This window comes from Mirounga leonina, unplaced genomic scaffold, assembly GCF_011800145.1.
Source record: "Mirounga leonina isolate KUSES-001 unplaced genomic scaffold, KU_Mleo_1.0 Mir_418, whole genome shotgun sequence".
NCBI classification, from domain to species: domain Eukaryota; kingdom Metazoa; phylum Chordata; class Mammalia; order Carnivora; family Phocidae; genus Mirounga; species Mirounga leonina.
The window spans coordinates 15,510,502-15,526,803 of record NW_023270739.1 but is presented as its reverse complement, the minus strand read 5'-3'; the positions used below and the strand labels follow the sequence as shown (position 1 = coordinate 15,526,803).

At 41.0% G+C, this 16,302-nt stretch overlaps 1 protein-coding gene across 1 annotated transcript in view; it reads right to left on the bottom strand.

Annotated features, from left to right (window-relative positions):
• Positions 1-16,302, bottom strand: part of PAH (phenylalanine hydroxylase) — a 67,293-nt gene that overhangs the window by 14,598 nt on the left and 36,393 nt on the right. The window contains exons 5-6 of the mRNA XM_034987713.1: positions 6,193-6,260; positions 462-658 (exon numbers count right to left, since the gene is read on the bottom strand). Of these exons, the coding sequence (XP_034843604.1) occupies positions 462-658; positions 6,193-6,260 (265 nt within the window). The remainder of the gene's footprint in view (positions 1-461; positions 659-6,192; positions 6,261-16,302) is intronic.

Genomic DNA, 16,302 nt, shown 5'->3' with positions numbered 1-16,302 from the left:
CCCTAAGAGACAGTCTATTTGACAGATGACTAAACTGAGGCAGTTTCCCCCAAATAGAGAGGGTCAAAGCAAGAGTCATACCAGTTGGATGCACAGACTTAGAGCTCAGGGCTCTTGGCATTGTCACAAAGAGCACATTTCTTACACAAATGCACACTGCAGCCATCTCACAACACAGCAGGAACTACAAGGAGAGCCTTGCCTGGGCACCTGGGGCTTTGAGTATGGGAAAAAGTGTTTTTCAGAGACATGGATATGGCAAAATCCATACATGATGCCTTGTCTTGGATGAGAGTGGGACGAACAGTGGAAGCTAGTCGTGAGACAGAACACAGCAGTGAAATGTTTTTCGGAGAATCAACCTGCATGCATTACCACAAACACACACACTAGCTTCAATTTACTTTCTTCCCTTTCCCTTCCCTCCCCCTCCTCCCCTTTTGTCCCTGAAGTGGACTTACTCTGCAGAAATTGAGAAACCTCTTCCAGCTGGGGAATGTTATCTTCGCGGAAGCCACAGTACTTTTCCAGAAGTGGGAAGATGTGATTGTGCTCATAGCAAGCATGGGTTTTATACAAGGACTTCAGGGTCCTGAATACCAGTCCCCATGTATTCTTTTCTTCCTCCGTGTATTCCACTTGAGGTATGGGCTGACCACTAGAATACAGGCATGAAATATTTGTCTCCAGCAGGGCAGGTGTAAAGAAGAGGAAGAAGGAGCATTAGCAGAGAGAGACAGGTGCAGAGTCTCTGAGCTGCTGTCACCTGGACTGCAGGGGATTTCATAAGTTATCTGAAAGAGGAAAACTCTATTTCATGATATAGGAAACATTCATGTGATTTGGTTAAGCAATGATCCAAGCTCTCAGCTCACCTACCACACCAAAGATTTGTTCTCACTTTGGAAAATCACTTGGCCTTTCTGTTCCCCTATCTCTCCAATTATTTACCCAGGGTGGAAGTTCACTTAACTTCAGGGACCCAGCAGGTAACATAAATGGGTAAAGTAGCAGGTATGGACAATAAGAGGGTGAGAGCTGAGACAACTGAAGAATGCATCCTCTTTCTAAACAAAGGCATCCAAGTTCAAGTAGAGCAATATCATGTGTTGTATTGTGTCAACTAACGTAATTATATCTGTGGGATAAAGTGGATCTAATTTGTGGACCATGAGTTTGAGACCCTTTTGGTGGGCATGCACTTGCTGGATTTGATATTTCTGACCTTAGGAAGCTATAATGGTATTTAAACGCAGGCTAGGTATAAGATCCACTTATGCAACATCTTCTGCTATGACACAACAGAACTACAGGGAACTGGTTAAAGTACATGTGTTGGACCTTGCCCCACAGATCCTGCATCTTTTGGGGAGGGAAAGCCAAGGCATCTGGATTCCAATAAGCTTCCAGGGGACATAGTATTGCTTGAGACTCATTAGTTCCAAGCAAGGTCTTTTTGAAAAACATCTAAGAATAAGCTGTGTTCTCAACAGTAAAAACAAATGAAAATCAAAGCCTGACCTTAAAAACCAGTCACTGTTCTTTGCACTGCAAGCCTATTTCCCAACAGTGTACACAGTGTCTGGGAACAAGGCAGCACTGTTTACTTCAGAATTATGGATCATCTTCAGGCTCCAAAGTAAGGTTTCTCCTGCCCTTTCAAAGTTGTAGCTCATCCAAGGACATTAAAGCAAAGGCACTGTAAGTTCCCCAGAAAGGTGGGCAGGGATTAGGGAAAAATGATAGTTTTTTGCTTAGGAATTGAAAGTAGGACAACCTCAGAAGACTCTGTAATGACCATTAGGAATTGTGAAAAGAACATCAGGTAAGCCCCTGCCTGAGGATGCACCATTATTTTAAGGCCAAAAGCTGCTGGAGGGAAAAAGCAGGCTTTGATCATGGACAGAGATGGGTTCACTACTTGGCTCTGCCAGTTCCTAGCTGGATAGTCTCTGGAAATTTAATAAACCTCTCTAGGCCTAGTCTGTGCTGTTATTAGATGGGTTAATAATAAGTAACTATTTGAAGGGTATTAGAAGAAAATTAGGTGAAATACTATGTATAAAGTACCTAATATTGGTGCTGATCAATAATACCATTGGGTAATGGATAATTATCATTATAACTGATTCTTATTTAAAAAGAAAGGTATTTGCTATTTTGTAACAAATTTTTAAGAGATAGTAACATCCTGGGTACAAAGATGTCCCCCTGGTTGATATTTGCTGTTCTAGGGGTTCAATATCCCTTCCTCATTCCTTCAGTAAATCACCCTCTTCCCCTCTCAGTGTGAGGCTCAGGTGGGAGGAGACTCCACCACTCCCACCTGGGCATGTGACCAGGTCTGGCTAATTAGACTGTCTCATTTCCCTGGTCATAGAGACTGGCTGAAAGATGGGCCCATGTCCTAATCAGAGCCAATGAGACTCAATGAGAAAACCTGTGTGAATTCTGTTGGAAAGAGATAGAACCTCTGATTGAGTTAGGGTTTCAGCCTGGTGGCACTGGGCTCACCTCCAAGAGAGATGCCAGAGACTAAGGCCAACGTAGAGGACTCTAGAGTCAGAGAGAGGGATGGAGGGAGGGAAGTGTGTGGGACCCTGAACGAGTTATTGTCACTTTCTGGGCCATATGTACATTCACTATAAGGAAGGACAATCAAATCTATCTTATAATGTTGTAATGGTAATCAAATAGATCATATCTCAAGTGTTGCCTGGATATAGTAAATATTTCAGAATTTATTTTCTGTCTCTCACACACACATACACACTAACTTCCATGGTCTACTTAGGAATTAAACACAGCACATTTTATTCCATCTTCTATTTCCATCAAGAGACCTGAGGTTCTATAAGATCCTTGGTCTTTGAAGAAATTATCAATTATTTTTACCAAGTCATGATCTCATTAAGTAAAATAAACTAAGATATTTTAGGAAGAGTGTCAGTTTGGTTTGAAATAAAAAGGAGATTTCTGGTTAAGCCAGTTAGGATTCCTCTTGAAAAAAAGAAGTTTTAAGTAGAAGACATTTTTTCTGAATTATTCTGTCAACCAAATATGGCATTCAATATACTCCAGCACCTGGCACAGCCTTCCCTCTCCTTGGTGTCTTATTTTACTCCAGGTCCTCCCATTCATGTAATTATTACAAGACAAATAATTTGGTGCCCCAAAGTACAACTGTAATTTGTCAGTGCCTCTTCAAACTGATGTTTTAAGACTTATTAAATGTTCTTGGGTTGGGGAGTCAGAGCATTATATGGCAGATGGGCAGAGAAGAGGGTAGCTAGCAGTGGTGGGGTTTAGCTGCTTCTTTATTTTCTATAGTAATTCACTCTGACTCCAAATATTCACATCTCAAAACAAAAGCCCCATAGCTAACCAGACCCACCCTTTCATTCACTACCCCCATTCTCTTTGGCTATAAATTCCAACTCAATCTTTAATTCTCAGCCTAAACTTTACATCTGGCTGACCCATTTGCTCAGTCTACATTTAAACTCTTAATGATATGCCTTATGACACCTGAGTTTTGACTTTGGTATACCTATTGTATTTATTGTTACTTTTGTCATTGTCTTTCCCAGTGTTTCCCCAGACGACATGGTCTCTGTTGGTCTTACTCTTGGGGTAGGCTCTGGAACTTAATAGATATATCTTATCACCTGATCAATATCCTGTGATTCTATGACTCATGATGCATGAGTTTGTGCTTTATTCCCTTTGTGGAATAATGAATGGCAAAGTGCCAGAGATCTGAATGTGGGGGCTATTGGCATGGAGGGTGGCAGAAGCCAAGGAAGAGGGCCAAAGTTTAGTCCTGAAAGACATTACAACTTCTGGGGTGGGATGAACAGGCCAGGGAGAACTGAGAAGCCTCAGAAAGGAAGGAGGGAAACCAGTAGAGACTGGAATACATTCAATACATTCGATTCTCATTATATATGGTAGTTACGCTACATACAGTCATCTGAACACTGAACCATTTGTCCAAAAGGAAACCAGGACTTGGGTCCCATGAGCTTCTGGTCACATTTTAGTCAAATGACAATATTAATCTTGTTTTGTGTGAGCTTTTATATAAAGAAATCTTATTTAGTACATATGGTTGAGTCATCAACGTTGTACTCAACAGCACTGTAACTCATGCCTGAATGAGGCTTACCTAACATGCATGTATTTTCTCCATAAGGCATATCCCAGCCTTCTTGCACTTAGGAACCCCACACAGCACTTCACCACCACGCTGGGGGGCCATCTTAAACAGCAAAATTGCCAATAAAAAGTACAAAAAATTGGCAAACGTGGATCTAATCTAAATAGATCTCAAAAAGAATAGTTGTTTACAGATGAGAGCTGGAATAAGAAAGTGGTGTCACCTTGTTCAACCTGGAAACTTGTGTATCAGGCAACTCAAACTTTTCCCCATTCTTGTCATGTCTAGGAATGATCGCAGAAGTGCCACAAGTATTGATTTGGAAGTCTCAAATAAATGTAAGCAAGTAATCCTTGAATAATGAGAAGCCACTGTGCCAGATACTGAGCTGAGACCATTTCAAAACTAGGCTTTGAATTTGAGAACAAATTCAGCCTTACTAGCCACATCACCTTGGCCCATATCACTTAACAATCTGAGATTCATCTGTAAAAATCAAGAAATTGACTAGAAGATCTCTAACATTCCTCAGAGAGCCAGCCACCCATGGATGGTTTTCAATAATCCATTTAACTTACTTGATAAACATCCAGGATGGTGAGGCATTCAATCAATTCCATGCTTCTTCATTAGGTTTAACATTTTTATGGAAAGCTGGTTAGGGGTTCAGTTTCTTCCTTCAAATCCCAACAGCCAAGCAATAACTGAATATACTTCCTAAGCAGCTCCTGGATTATATGGAAAAGTGTGATCTCCTCATTCTGAGAATCCCAGCATTCAGGGAAGAGGGTGAGAATGTTTTGGAGTTAACGAAACCTGAATACAAAAGTGGATGATGCCACCTACGAGTTATATGACCTTGGCAAGTTACTTAACTGCATGGAGCATTAGTTTTCCAATCTGAAACATAAGGAGTTATTACTAAGAATAAGTGAAATCATGGAAGCAAAGCATGTAGCAAAGCCCCAGACATAGCAAGGAGATCATAAATATAATATATTTTTATTTATTACCTGAAAAAGGGCTCATGTCTGTACCTGATTTGATGGTGTCCACCTGACCATGCTAAAGCAAATATAGGGACGGGGGTGGGAGGGAGGGTTGCCATGTTCTGTGATTCCTGCTTGTTACAAGCCAAGGCCCAAATGGGCCTAGATTTAAGCAAGGTCAGCAAAGTTCTGGATCTTTCCACTGCCGGAAGTCATTCAGAGAAGGGAATTTTCTTATTTTCTCTGGAGGTCTTTCCATCTGGAAGGTAGGTAACTTTGTATCCAGTAAACAGAGCCCTATCCTCTTCTTTATCTCCCTCATATTCTATCAAAGCTGTTCAAGTACAATTCCCTTAGGGCTCTGGTCAAGTTTTAAGTCTCTTCTTGAGCCTGTCTTTTCTCCTGTCCTTAACTCAGGAATGGAGCTCAGGCCTCAAATACTAAATGTCCCATGGTAGCATTTCTGTAGTTCCTGAGGACTCAAAATAGCAAGAACAGTTCTCTTCCCAAATGACATCTTTGATACTTGCATTTTCCTTTGGCTAAAATAGGGTAGAATCCCAGACAGAAAAAAAATAAACTCATCAGAAAATTGCCCTTCGCAGCTGGGTCAGATCAGATAAAAGTAGAACACTGAGGCAGGGCTCATCTGAAATCTCAAATGATTCATTATTTCAGTAAAGCAGCCAACTCCTCCTTGAATGTAAATGATTCTCTTTTTCCTTCTTCCCTGTTTAATGTGGAGAATACCAGAGGCTGTTTTATTCAGGGCTGAGGCCTTTTATAATTACTTCAGACGTTAGTGCATAAGGACGCAACAAAGCTGGGGAGAGAGCTGGGCCCCTGCTCAGTGGGTAATTTTGTTTTGTCTAGCAGCATTTTTTTTAAACATGTGTTATTAAAGGGAGGGTTTAAACACACACACACACACACACACACACACAACAGGACTCTCTATGCTAGTATTTTCCAAACTTGGGCGAGGAAAAGGTAAGCTAGGAGTGTGCTCTTCTCTCTTCCCCTAGACAAGCAAAGCGGACTTACTGTCGGTAGTTGTAGGCAATGTCAGCAAACTGCTTTCGTCTGGCTCGATACACAGGATCTTTAAAACCCTAGGAGAAAGGAGACACTTGATTTCTCAAGGCTTGAGCAGAGAGGTCTGGCATATCTATGCACAATTCAAATGGGGGCTTGTGAGCTCTGACAGTCCAGCTCTCCTTCCTCAGATTATACCCTGAAAATAAGGTTTCAGTGAAACTAAGGGTAAGCTCTCCCACCAGGTATTATGAATGGCACATTATCAGCAACACCTTCAATTCAGTGTGGGCCTCTCTGCTAAGGAATTCCAAAATGCAAATGGTGTACAGGTTTTTTAAAAAAAAATCTCATCTACAGCATTTCTAACTTGCAAACTTGCTAAACTAGGCAGTTAGCAGGATAGATGTTTATGACAAAAATATATAATATCCACTAAATACCTAACAATGGTATGTGTCTAGAACTGCTTCCTGACCTTTTATTTTAAGATTTATTTATTTATTTATTTGAGAAAGAGAGAGAGAGAGATAGCACAAGCAGGGGGAAAGGAAGAGAGAGAGGGAGAAGAAGACTCCCCGCTGAGCCAGGAGCCCCGAGTCAGGACTCCATTCCAGGACCTGGAGATCATGACCTGAGTGAAGGCAGATGCTTAACCACCTGAGCCACCCAGGCGCCCCTTCCTGACTTCTTAATAAACAAACAGGTACATGCTTGCTGGTATTGCAATTTTTAAAAATACTATTCCTTGAGTGCTTACTATGTGCCTGTCTGTGTGGGCTAGGGACTTCTTTTATCTGTAACTCTCACAAAAACCTTGTAAGGTAGATCAGTATGATTATCCCCATCCTTCTAGAATAAACAGTGGCTCAGGGAAAAAGGGGTCAAGCAAAGATGAGGCCAGGGTTTGAATCACCCAGTTTCATGTTCTTTTCACTACACTTCAGTAATTGTCAACCTTTATAACATGGCAGGGGCTCAACTGAGAAATCAGTCTCAATATATAAAAATGAAGATAATCATTTCTCCTCTGAGACTCACCTGCAGGCAGCCTTTCCCCAACAATTCATAAGTAGCATATTTCTAAACAGTGAAAAGAAGCCAAGAGTGTCTTTCAGTGTTAGTGCAACATATCCCTCAGTCAGAGGTAAGCCCAATTAATTAAAAGGGCCTTTTCCCTGCCCTTTCTTCTAGGAGCTCTATGGTTTAAGGTCTTGCATTTAAGTCTTCAACCCATTTCAAGTTAATTTTTGTGAGTGGTATAAGATAGGCATCTAATTTCATTCTTTTTGCATGTGAACATCCAGTTTTTCCAACTCCATTTATTGAAGAGATCATCATCCTTTCCCCATCGAGTGTTCTTGGCTCCCTTGTCAAATATTAGTTGACTGCCTATGCATGGGTTTATTTCTGGGCTCTCGATTCTGTTCTATTGATTGGTCTGTATGTTTTTAGCCAGTACCACACTATTTTGATTTCTATAGTTTTGTAATATAATTTGAACTCAGGAAGTGTGATACCTCTACCTTTGCTCTTCTTTCTCAAGATTGCTTCTTCACACTGGTTTTAGCAATGATTTTTTTGGATATGACACCAAAAGTACAAGCAACAAAAGCAAAAGTAAACAAGCAGGACTATATTAAACTAAATGCTTTGGCACAGCAAAAGAAACAACCAACAAAATCAAAAGGCAACCAATGGAATGGGAGAAAATACTGCAAATCATATATCTAATAAGGGGTTAATACCTGAAATATATAAGTAACTCATACAACTCAACCAAAAAATTCCAATTAAAAAATGAGCAGCGGAGCTGAATAAGTATTTTCCAAAGACAAAATAACACATAGCTGGTAAGTACCTGAAAAGATGCTCAACACTAATCTTCAGGGAAATGCAAATCAAAACCACAATGAGATATCACCTCACACCTGTCAGAATGGCTATCATCAAAAAGGCAGGAGATAACAAGTTTTGACAAGGATATGGAAGAAAGTGAACCCTCATGTACTATTGATGGGAATGTAAATTGGTGTAGCCACTATGGAAAACAGTATGGAGGTTCCTTAAAAAATCAAAAACAAAACTACCATAAGAGCCAGCCATCTCACCTCTGGGTATGTATCTAAGGGAAATGAAAACAAGATATTGAAGAGACATTTGCCCTCTCATGTTCACTGCAGCATTACTCACAATAGCCAAGGCAGATGTTGATCAAAGGGTACAGACTTGCAGCTATAAGATGAATAACTTCTGGGAATCTAATGTAAGCATAGTGACTATAATTAATAATACTGTATTATACACTTGAAAGTTGCTAAGAGAATAGATCTTAAGTATTCTCATCACACACACACACATACACAAATGGTAAACATGTGAAGTAATAAAGATATTAACTAACCTTGTTATAATAATTTTGCAATATATATGTGTATCAAATCATGTTATACACTGTAAACTTACACAATGTGATATGACAATTATATCTTAATAAATCTGAAAAGGGGAGTATTTTACAAAATGAAAATGACTGTAATCTGAATTTTAGAAAGACATGAGACTAGCATCATCACTGTAGGACTTGCTTTGTTCCTTCCAAGCGTTTCCCAATAAGCGATAACATCTACCCCTTTAGCTTGCTCAGCGAGGAGCCTGCTTCTCCCTCTGCCCATCCCCTTGCTTGTGCTCTCTCTCTGACAAATAAATAAATAAAATCTTTTAAAAATCAATCAATCAATCAATCAATCAATCAGAGCCTGCCAGCAATTCCAAAGAATCAGGGATATATACATATATATATATATATTACCCAAGACTCTGTAACATAGAGTCTGGCATATAGAAAGAACTACAAACACTGGTTGAAAGAAAGAAGGAAAGAGGAGGGAGGGAGAGAGGGATGAGCAGAGGGAAGGAAGAAAGAATTTCTTAGTTTATTAAGATAACAAACAAATTTTGAGAAATAGAGAAATTTAAATGTTTCATATTGGAAAATTAAAATTGCCATAAATTTTTATTCCAAACCTAAATCTCAAGTAAATTAAGTGATCATTCAGTTTAGAAAAGATTCCATGACACAGTTACTACAAAGCATAGCTCTTCGGTTTTCCTTAGAGTGCTAAATAGTTTGGAATCATTCATTACAGGTAGGAAGGCTTAGGAATCTAAAAACTTAAAACTACCCTTGGCGCACTTCTACTGGATGAAGATAAGTTGCTTGGGATGATACAGTCAGGAAACTGGGCACCATGATTTAATTTCCAAGTAGTACTAAACGCACCCCTTTAGGAACCTACCTGCCAGACTAAATGAAGAACATATCTCCATACTTAAGACTCAAAATATAAACCTAATTCTTGCCAGTCATTAAGGTTTGATCATCACAGTTATCTTCACCTACCTGTCTTATTTAATAGTCAGGAATAAATGGCTCTCTCCAGCTCCTAATTATACAGTGTAGACTTTTGCACCTGTAAGTCATCTTGGAAAATACCTATTTCTTTTTTTTTTTTTAAGATTTATTTATTTATTTATTTATTAGAGAGAGAGAGCATGAGGGGGGGAAGGTCAGAGGGAGAAGCAGACTCCCTGCTGAGCAGGGAGCCCAATGTGGGACTCGATCCCGGGACTCCAGGATCATGACCTGAGCCGAAGGCAGTTGCTTAACCAACTGAGCCACCCAGGTGCCCCGGAAAATACCTATTTCTATATTTTAATCTAGATATGAGGGAAATGAAGCCCATACAGCCATTTGCAGAACCAGCACCTCTGCTGGGGTTTTCTGTTTGTACCCACGTAGCGGGCTGAGGTTTGAGGGTTGAGCAGGAAACCAGAATGATGAGGGAAGATTTCCTTTAGCCAGTGGATTTCCACTCCATTATGCTGCCTCTGGGAATGAGATGCCCATGACAATTTCTCTTCCCTATTTAGTTCTTTATCTTTGATCTTTTTTTTAAATTTAAATTCAACATATAGTACATCATTAGTTTCAGATGTAGAGTTCAGCAATTCATCAGTCAATATACTTTGTCTAGATAGTTCAAAGATATTTCCATCAGAGAAAAAATGTTTCCTGTAAAATTGTATACCCAGTAAGTATCAACTCGGTCAGAGGGAATATACAAATGAAATAATGGAAAAGTATACCAGAGTCTAACAAATGTTATGAAAATGAGAAACAGTAACTGTGTTATTTTTCTATACTATTTATGCTTTTGAAGTTTTGTACTATAAGTGTGGATTTCTTTTGTAATTAGTAAAAAAGTGAAATAGTATTACAGATCTATCTCAAACCATTATGAAGAAGTAACAAGATTCACACATTGAGCTATATCAACACACACACATATACAGTATATCATATGGATCTTCCATAGGGAAAGTTTCTAATCACAGTCCTTTCCAGCTCAAAGTACCTAATAAGCTCATTATCAGTCTTCAAGAAGCCCTCACTGGCCAGGCTGCAAGGACTTCTGTCCCTCAGTTATCAGTGAAAGAGAGCTGGGACCTCAAAGTCCATCTCTTGGTGGTTTGGCCTTGCATCATTTGGGCTGCCAGATGACCACAGGGCCTCTGCAGCCATGTGGAGTACACTCTGAATTAAGTACACTCTGAATTAAGCTTCACTTGATGATGACTAATCATCCTGTCTCAATTTAGACTAATAGCAGCAATTTCAGTAGCACTGCATGTAATTTATTTATAATCACCCTGTCTCAATTAAGCTAATAGCAGCAATTTCGGTTGCACTGCATGTAACCAAGTATGTTTTGACAGGAAAATATATTGTTGGTGAAGGAGAAGTGGGCAGGAGGGGGGAGAGGGGAGGAGTGGAAGGGACAGAATGGAGAGAATTCTACATGATGCAAAGTTATAACATCACCTGCAGTCTGTATGCAATCACTTTCCTTAATCTTGGAATTTTTGTTACTTGGGTGTTGAAGTGTGTGGTTTTGTTGTAGTGGGGATTTCGGGGAGTGGGTAACTACATGGTAAAGTCTTCTGGGTATTCTAGACTGAGATCTTTATTTTATCATTTCTTGATATCATGGCTGAGGTTAAACCTCAGAAATGCCATCTTTAGGCTAGCAAGGAGAACAGGGGGTTTCAAGTCAGATGGGCTGGGTGGATTATGAACCCCAGTCACTAGGAGCTTGGCTTGAGGTTAGTCAGTTCAACTCTCAAACCTACGTTTCTTCATCAGTAAAATGAGACCGTCAGCTACCTCACAGTATCGGGTGGGTTAGATTAGGTAACATAGGCAGAGCACCAAGTAATACTCTGAATTTAAAAAATGATGTATTTGTACAAAATGGTGGGAAATCCAAAAACTGAGAAATCTGGCTCAGAACACAAAAAGGATAGAGTCTGTAATGGGTCACTGAGCCCCATCACTCCACCTTGGACCTTCTAAGCAGCATCTGTAGAATTCTTACCTTGCAATTTCTATTTCATCTATGCCAATAATGAGAGGCTGTTTGCATTCCATCAATCCCACACCAACTGGAGGAAGGATGGTACACAGGAGAAAGAGGTTCAAAGTGGTACAGTATCTGCCAATGTCATCCTGCAGGCACTGGCCAGAGATTTGCAAACTAACAGACCAGGGCAGCACTGACAACAGCCCCACCGCCCCTTGCCCACTCTCTATTGCTGGCCATGGCTGCCACCAATAAGGCCAAGAAGTCTGTTCTGGAAAGGATTCAGATATCTGGTTGTCCAAGCCAATAACCTGGGAGTCATTGTTTTACTTCTCTCTTCCCCTCTTCCTTCATACCCGATAATCAATTTTTGTCCATTCTTCCCTCCAAATATCTTAAGTCTGTCCTTTTTACTTTTTTATCACTGCTACCCCTTAGTTCAGAACCCCATCACTTCTCACCTGGACTACCATAACTGCTTCCCAAGTGGCCTTTCTTTGAGTTCTCTCCATGCCTCCCCCCTCACGCAGCCCAAGTAGATTTATGAAGTGCAAATCTGGTGGGGTCACTCCCTTCCTTAAAAACTTTCTCATCAATTTTAGGCCTCTCATCAATTTTAGGATAAAGTCCAAAATTTTTAACACAGTACAAAAGGTTTTGTGTGATCTGGCTCTGCCTATGCTTCCAACTCTGTGTTGAACTACAATTGGAGTTCCACATGCTACATTCCAAATTCATCCAAATTGGTCTGATTTTAATTCTTTAAATACATCATACTTTTTCCCACATTAAGGCCTTCACGCATGCTGTTCCCTTTTATTGGAATACTCTTTCCCACTCTTCCAGACCAATAAGCTACAACTTGGCCTTTCCATCCTGCATTTTTAGAGACCTTTCTTGCTTTTTCCTAAGTTTATTGGTTTTCCTCTATAATGCACTTTCTCAATAACCTGAGTGTTTCTCTTTTCAGACAATCATTATGCTTGTTAATATTATTAAACTCAGGACTCTGTTTCACTTATCACTGGATTTTCAGTGCTTGGCATATTTTTGAGTAGGAGTTGTTAAAAAAATTATGCAAAAAAATTAGATCACTGCCTAACAAGCTTGCTGTACACTCAAGGGACGTGTATATTTGTTTGATGTGCAATTTACTACTTAGTGAGGCCCAAACTCTTCAAGGTAAGATGCTGACTTATAGAAGATGGATAAGTAGCAAAATATTTATTTTATGATCAAGTTGCAAGTGATTTCTGTCCAATAGAGAAAGGAACACTCACAGTTATGGCTTTATTGCCTTCTAGAATATTAATCACTTGTATAGCAATCTCTGTGAGCTTGCTCCAGCACTAGATTTTTCAATGACCATCCATACTTTGGTCTTTTGTAGCTTCCTTCACACCAGTGTTGTCATCTGGCTGCTTTCTTCACTACTGAGTTAATGGATTTTTGACAAATGTTGACTATATACCTGTATGACAGTTGTTTTTAACTTTTTTTAAATGATGCCTTGACAGAACAACTTGGGAGGAATGCAACAAGTCTTTGATGACTGACATCCTTACAACAGACTCTAATGGGGCCCTTGGATGGAGAAGTTTGAATGGGAGAAAGGAAGAGAAGAAAAGCACTAGAAATATAGCCCTGCTCTTGGGAAGGGCAAGGCTCTTTCTGGAGAGAAGAGAAACTCAGTATCTGTATCTGAAAGACTGAAAAACAGTTTGAACGCTTCAGGTAGTAGAAGAAAGGACAGTGTGTTGACTAATATTTTATCCCCCGGAAAGCCCCCCAGTGCAGATCTTCAGCTTTAGACACTGGCGTAGGCACCAGGGGAACTGGAATAGGGAACTCTGGGGTTAAGGTCTGTGTGGCAGAGGCTCCCCAAGATCTGTGTTTAATCCTTCTTTCAGAGAACACTGCTCAACCACTTTTCTCAGTCTTCTTTGAAGTTCATAGTGGCCATGTGACCGGGCTGCAATCAATAAAATTTGAGGGAAGGTTTTGAGTCACCTCCAGACCTGACCCATAAAGACCTGGGAGTGATTCTCACTCCCTTTTCCCATGTGCTGGCAGAATGAAAAGGGCTCTGAGGACTTGAAGGAAGGTGCAACCATTTAGTGGAAGGGACTTAGTCTCTGCAAGACTGTGTGGAGCAATTTCCTTTCTGACCTACACTGGAAATAACCTTTCAGTGGGTTAAGCCATGGAGCTTTGGGGATTGTTTGATAAGCAGTTAGCCTACCCTACTTGTTAGAGGCCTCAACTCACATCTTCCTCTTTCCAGAAGTCCTCTCTAACAATTCCAGTTCACAGTGACCTTAGAACTGTTAACACATGCCATCTGATTCATTAAACCTGGTGTTTAATCATGTACTTTTGTGTGTTATGATTTAAACTAAATATTACCCAAACCGCATTCCATGGAACACTACCATTTAAGATAATGTTGCTAGGTATTCCATGGAAAGGGGTTCCATAAGTAAAAAAAAAATTGAGGGACATTAGGTTGAATGAGTCTCATGTTCGCAGGACTTGCCAAAGTCCCAAATGAGATAATGGGACTTGCATATGATTAAAATGCAGTTCTAGAATACACTGTTTCTCATTTTGATCATGAGAATTTTTTTCCATAGATTACAGTTTGGGAAGCATGCATATGACCCTTTCACTTGTGTGTGTGTGGGTGGGTGTATCTATATATCTATATCTTATGCCTTCTATGAGGTTACAGTTCATGAGGAAGTGAATTTATTTTTCTCTGATGCTCTGTGCTCAAAGTATGAAACACCATGCACACAGTTCTATAGTATCAGCGTCAAAAACTTGGCCTGGGGAAGAGGTAGGTGGAAGGTTTCAAGGAGGCCAACATATGAGTTGGGCCTTAGGACATGAATAGAGGTTTTGTAGCAGGGAAAGAACAGGTGAGCAGATAAGGAAAAGCATCCCATGTGAAGGAGACCCCATAGACAGGCCCACAGAGGCTAGGGAATGGTCAGAGAAAGGAGACTCAGTCTTAGCATGGAAATCAAACAGACCACTTGGATTCTGACTTGGTAAATACGTAACCTGTAAGCTGTAAAGTTGTAACCCAGTCACCTCTGGCACCCCCTTTGGAAAGAGTAGACGCCACTCCCTCCTGTACCCCACAACTGGAGGCCCCTGGAGGACAGGGGTCATGTCTTATGAATCATTTCAGCTCCCCGTTCCTTTACATAGCCTGGGACGCAGGTCTCCCTTTCTGAAATTTCTCATCTGAATGAGAAAACACAACGCTCCCAGGATGGCTATCACACCTAAATTTTAAAAATGCCGGTAAAGCATTTAGCACATTGACTGGCACACAGTCTATGCTCAAGAAATGCGAGCTGCCAGGATCACTTGCTTAGTAAATAGTTGGGGAAGGGAGGAAGGCAGAAGGTGAGGATGGAGGGCAGGACACTGGCAACAGCAGAAAGAAGGCTGAGTGGAATGCAGCTATCTTATTTCATTCTCCCACTTAGCTAACCCTGGGAGGCAGATGCCTTTTACCCTCTGTTGCAGGAACAATCCTTCCTTGGCTGCATTTCTCAGAGTGGTTATTTTGGAGACCCTGAAGTGAGATATTGAGTTAAACATCAGCGCACACTGCCAAGGGCAGGGGAGCGTACTGCAGCGGGGACAGAGTGGAACAGAGGGTCCTTTCGGGAAGAACACCCGCCACTTCTCACACATGGCAGCCAAGGCCTGTGGGGCCTGAAGGAGTGTGGGGAAGCACTCTGGAGGGTTTACTCTGTCCTTGGCCCATTGGTTCCCAGGCTCTGATGAAGGAACAGAGAGAGCCTGGCCTCCTCAGTGGGAAGACCGTGTACCTGACAAAATTGTTCTTTTATGATAAAATTCATCAGAGCGAGAGGCCAGGGAACCAAAAATGTGGGCTGGGTCTGTAAGGAGAAATGAATTCCAGGGAATTTGAAGACCAGCTCATCTGCCTGAAGAGACACAAGGATAAGAAGATGGAAATGTCCACATCTGTGGCCTCTTCCCTCTTTCCCCTCTGCCCCAAGGGAGCAGCAAGTATAGCCAGTGGAAGGGTCTTGGGTTAAGGCAGGAAGCGTGGAGGCTGGTAAGAGGAGGAAACACCCTGATGGGCTGCTTCCATGGGCTGGGTCAAGGTGGCCAGATGGCTTTTCCAGAGGAATGATCTCTTTGCAGACGCTTTGCTCCCAAGGCCCACAGCCAAAGACCCGTCGAAGGGGATCTGGAGCCTCTTCTGGAGCGCGTCTACTGCCCCTGGGCCCCACAGGAGAAGGCTGCACCATCCCCAGGAAGGTGAATGGGGATCAAAATCCTCCAACCTTACCTTTAGGTTTTTGGGGGAGAAGGTGCTTAAGTATATATTTATTAGGAGACTGAAATATGATTCCTATCCTGAGCTAAGTAGTTTCACAAGTAAGAATCAAGGAAGCTATGGGGCATCCTTGTCAAGATGCACAGGCCAGAAAACTAATAGGGAGACTAGAAACATGCTTGCCATTGGGGGTTGCTTAGTAAGTTATGGCAATGCATGAAAAATTATACATATAATAGTTGTATAATTTAACAGTTTAAAATTTTAATAATTCATATTAATGTCTAATTAGTAGAAAGAGAGATGGGGGAAAGAGATGGGGAGAGGAGGAAGGAAGCACACCAAAATTAACACCAATTATTTCAGGAC